This window comes from Tupaia chinensis, unplaced genomic scaffold (genome assembly GCF_000334495.1).
Source record: "Tupaia chinensis unplaced genomic scaffold, TupChi_1.0 Scaffold000201_1, whole genome shotgun sequence".
NCBI lineage: Eukaryota > Metazoa > Chordata > Mammalia > Scandentia > Tupaiidae > Tupaia > Tupaia belangeri.
In genome coordinates, this window is record NW_006159676.1 from 1,379,768 (window position 1) to 1,383,393 (window position 3,626).

General features: G+C 59.3%; 1 protein-coding gene across 1 annotated transcript in view; it reads left to right on the top strand.

The window, feature by feature from the left end:
- Positions 1-3,626, top strand: part of COMP (cartilage oligomeric matrix protein) — an 18,417-nt gene that overhangs the window by 9,542 nt on the left and 5,249 nt on the right. The window contains exons 3-10 of the mRNA XM_014587279.2: positions 1-137; positions 781-918; positions 1,586-1,660; positions 1,755-1,913; positions 1,989-2,093; positions 2,196-2,303; positions 2,442-2,469; positions 2,874-3,005. Of these exons, the coding sequence (XP_014442765.1) occupies positions 1-137; positions 781-918; positions 1,586-1,660; positions 1,755-1,913; positions 1,989-2,093; positions 2,196-2,303; positions 2,442-2,469; positions 2,874-3,005 (882 nt within the window). The remainder of the gene's footprint in view (positions 138-780; positions 919-1,585; positions 1,661-1,754; positions 1,914-1,988; positions 2,094-2,195; positions 2,304-2,441; positions 2,470-2,873; positions 3,006-3,626) is intronic.

The following is a 3,626-nucleotide window of genomic DNA, read 5'->3' on the forward strand; positions in this document are numbered from 1 at the left end:
TGCGGCCTCTACCCTACTGTGCTCCGGGCTCCTGCTTCCCTGGCGTGGCCTGCACCCCGACGGCGAGTGGCGCGCGCTGCGGCCCCTGCCCCGCGGGCTTCACGGGCAACGGCTCGCACTGCACGGACATCAACGAGGTGCGCTCGGGGGCCCCGCCCCCATCGCGCACCGCCCTGACGATCCCCCCACTGTCCCCTCCCCAGCCCCCCCCCCCCCCGACGGTCCCCTCCTCCACTGGAGGCGACCGTCCCGAGGAAGCCCTCACTCCCAGGGGAAGCGCGCCCGGACCACCCCCATCACCATCCGGGATACCCGCCCAGACGATTCCCTCCATCTCCAGTGAGGCCCACCAGGACGGCTCCATCACCGTCGGGGGTGGCCCACCTCGAGTACACACCTCAATGCCCGGGGTTGCCCGCCCTGGTGACCCTTCCACCACCAGGGGGCGTATGCCACAAAGACCCCATCGCCGCCGGGCACGCACGCCCCGACGACCACTGCCCCCCTCCGCTGGGGATGCCCGCCCACCTCACTCCTCCCCCCACCCATAGGGAACAGCCACCTCCAGGCGAGCCCCTTCCTCCGCTTTGTCACTCTCCCAACCAATCACAGCAATCTCCTCTGACCCTGGGGACCATTGCCTCTGTCCCTTGTGGCGCCTAACTGCAAGTGCGGGCTGAGGGCCTTTGAACTTTCCGAACCCACCCGGAAACTCAAGGCCCAGGGAAACTCAAGGCCCAGCTCCGGATCCTCTGACCCTCCGTGGTCCCCCTCCCCCAGTGCAACGCCCACCCCTGCTTCCCTCGCGTCCGCTGCATCAACACCAGTCCGGGGTTCCGCTGTGAGGCTTGCCCGCCTGGGTACACTGGCCCTACCCACGAGGGTGTAGGACTGGCGTTCGCCAAGGCCAACAAGCAGGTAAGGGGCGTGTGTGCATAGGGGTGGGGGTTTACTTCTGAAGCAGAAGGGAAACAGGGGGGCTTTTAAAATATATTTATTTATTTAATTTGATTTATTCATTCATTTATTTTTAATTGACCAAAGACGGACAGAGGGAGAAAGTGAGAAAGCAAGCCACCAGGTCCGGGAATCGAACTGTGGTCAACCGATGTGGGAGTTTCCAGTGCCTTAACCACCATGCAACCTGCTGGTCCCCCCCTTTTTTTGAGTTTTTTTTCTTTTTTTTTGTTTTTTGTATAGGGCGCATGCGCTCTCTAGAGAGACACACAGAGACAGAAAGCAAAAAATCACCCCTCCCCAGGGGGAGTGGCCATACCACAATCCCTTCTCCCCCAGTCTCCTCTCGGGATTTTGGGCATGCACGCACACACCACCGGCATAAGTTTTAAGGTGCCAGGTCGGAGACTCGAACCGCAGTGGCCTACGTGGAAGTCCAGCGACATAATCATTGTGCCACCTGCTGGTCCCAAGAGGGGCCTCAAACCCCCGCGGATCAGGGGATCAGGGGTGCTTGAGGTTGGAGGCAGGATAGAGAAGGAGGCTGGGCTCTGAGGAGGTTGGACCGAGTGTTGGGGGGTAGGGAGTGCCTGCGTGTGGTGGTGACCTCCGAGTTCCCCTCCCCCAGGTCTGCACGGACATTAACGAGTGCGAGACCGGGCAACATAACTGCGTCCCCAACTCCGTGTGTATCAACACCCGGGTAAGGCTCGTGGGGGAGGGAGGAAGGATGGCAGCAGGTGGGGCGAGGGATCCAGCTGCCCACACTGACCACCTGCGGTCCAACCCGGATGCAGGGTTCCTTCCAGTGTGGCCAGTGCCAGCCGGGCTTCGTGGGTGATCAAGCGTCAGGCTGCAAGCGGCGCTCACAACGCTTGTGCCCCGACGGGACGCCTAGCCCATGCCACGAGAAGGCAGACTGCATCCTGGAACGCGATGGCTCGCGGTCGTGCGTGGTGAGTGCAGGCAGGAAGGGCCGAGGAGGGGGACGGTTACAATCGGGCACCCACTAATTCTCCCTCCCCATGCAGTGCGCCGTCGGCTGGGCAGGCAACGGGCTCCTTTGTGGTCGCGACACCGACCTGGACGGCTTCCCAGACGAGAAGCTACGCTGCTCCGAGCGTCAGTGCCGCAAGGTGGGCGGGGCCGAGTAGGAGCGGGACTGGGTAGGGGGCGTGGTCAGAAATGGGCGGGGCTCTCTTGGTCACGCCCCTCACGCTTTCCCTATCTGCACCCAGGACAACTGCGTGACGGTGCCCAACTCAGGGCAGGAAGATGTGGACCGTGATGGCATCGGAGACGCCTGCGACCCGGATGCAGATGGAGACGGGGTCCCCAACGAAGAGGTAAGGCTAGGGGCGGGGCTTAGGAGGGACGGAATGGAGCCTGGTTCGAATGGGGGCGGGGACATGGAGATAAATCCAATTTGGGGAGTAGCTTTTGCCATTCCGACCAGACCTTTATGAGCCCACCCTGTCACCCAGGACAACTGTCCCCTGGTGCGGAACCCAGATCAGCGGAACACAGACAATGACAAGTGGGGAGATGCGTGCGACAACTGCCGGTCCCAGAAGAATGACGATCAGAAGGATACAGATAATGATGGCCGGGGTGATGCCTGTGACGATGACATCGACGGCGATAGTGAGCTCAGCGGGGCAAGGAGGGATGTGGGCTGGACCACATACGGACTCAACTAGGGCATGCAGGGAAATGCAAGCTGGGCCACACGAGTCCAGGACCAAGGCAAGAATGTGGACCAGCAGGTGGCGTGGTAGTTAAGGTAGCTGCAACCCCACAAAGTTGATTGCGCGGGTTGAGACCCAGACTCGGAGTCTAGAAAAACATGGTGGGCCCATGCTTTTGAATGTCCAAAACCTGAGAGAATGGAGCAGCCCCTGCGGGTGCTTTCTCACATCAGCGGAACACAGACAATGACAAGTGGGGAGATGCGTGCGACAACTGCCGGTCCCAGAAGAATGACGATCAGAAGGATACAGATAATGATGGCCGGGGTGATGCCTGTGACGATGACATCGACGGCGATAGTGAGCTCAGCGGGGCAAGGAGGGATGTGGGCTGGACCACATACGGACTCAACTAGGGCATGCAGGGAAATGCAAGCTGGGCCACACTGAGTCCAGGACCAAGGCAAGAATGTGGACCAGCAGGTGGCGTGGTAGTTAAGGTAGCTGCAACCCCACAAAGTTGATTGCGCGGGTTGAGACCCAGACTCGGAGTCTAGAAAAACATGGTGGGCCCATGCTTTTGAATGTCCAAAACCTGAGAGAATGGAGCAGCCCCTGCGGGTGCTTTCTCACTTCTCTCTGTTTTTCTCTTTTTTTCTGGAGAGTATACACGCCCTCACAGCAAACATTAACAACAGCAAGAGGCAGGAACCTTTGCAGAGGGGGCAGGTGGTCCCTGGGTCAGATGCCACAGGCAGAAATTAGGAAGAGGACAGAGGGCTGAGACTGGCATTTTAGGGAGGGGAGGTGCCATTTTACTTTTACATAGGATCAGGAGCTGCCCCTGGGGGTGTAGGCCAGTTCCCCTTACCAGCTGTCTGTCCTTCTTTCTTTCCTTCCTCTTTCTTTCTTTCTTTCTTCTTTCCTTTTTTTTCTTCTTCCTTCCTTCCTTCCTTCCTTTCTTTCTTTCTTTCTTTCTTT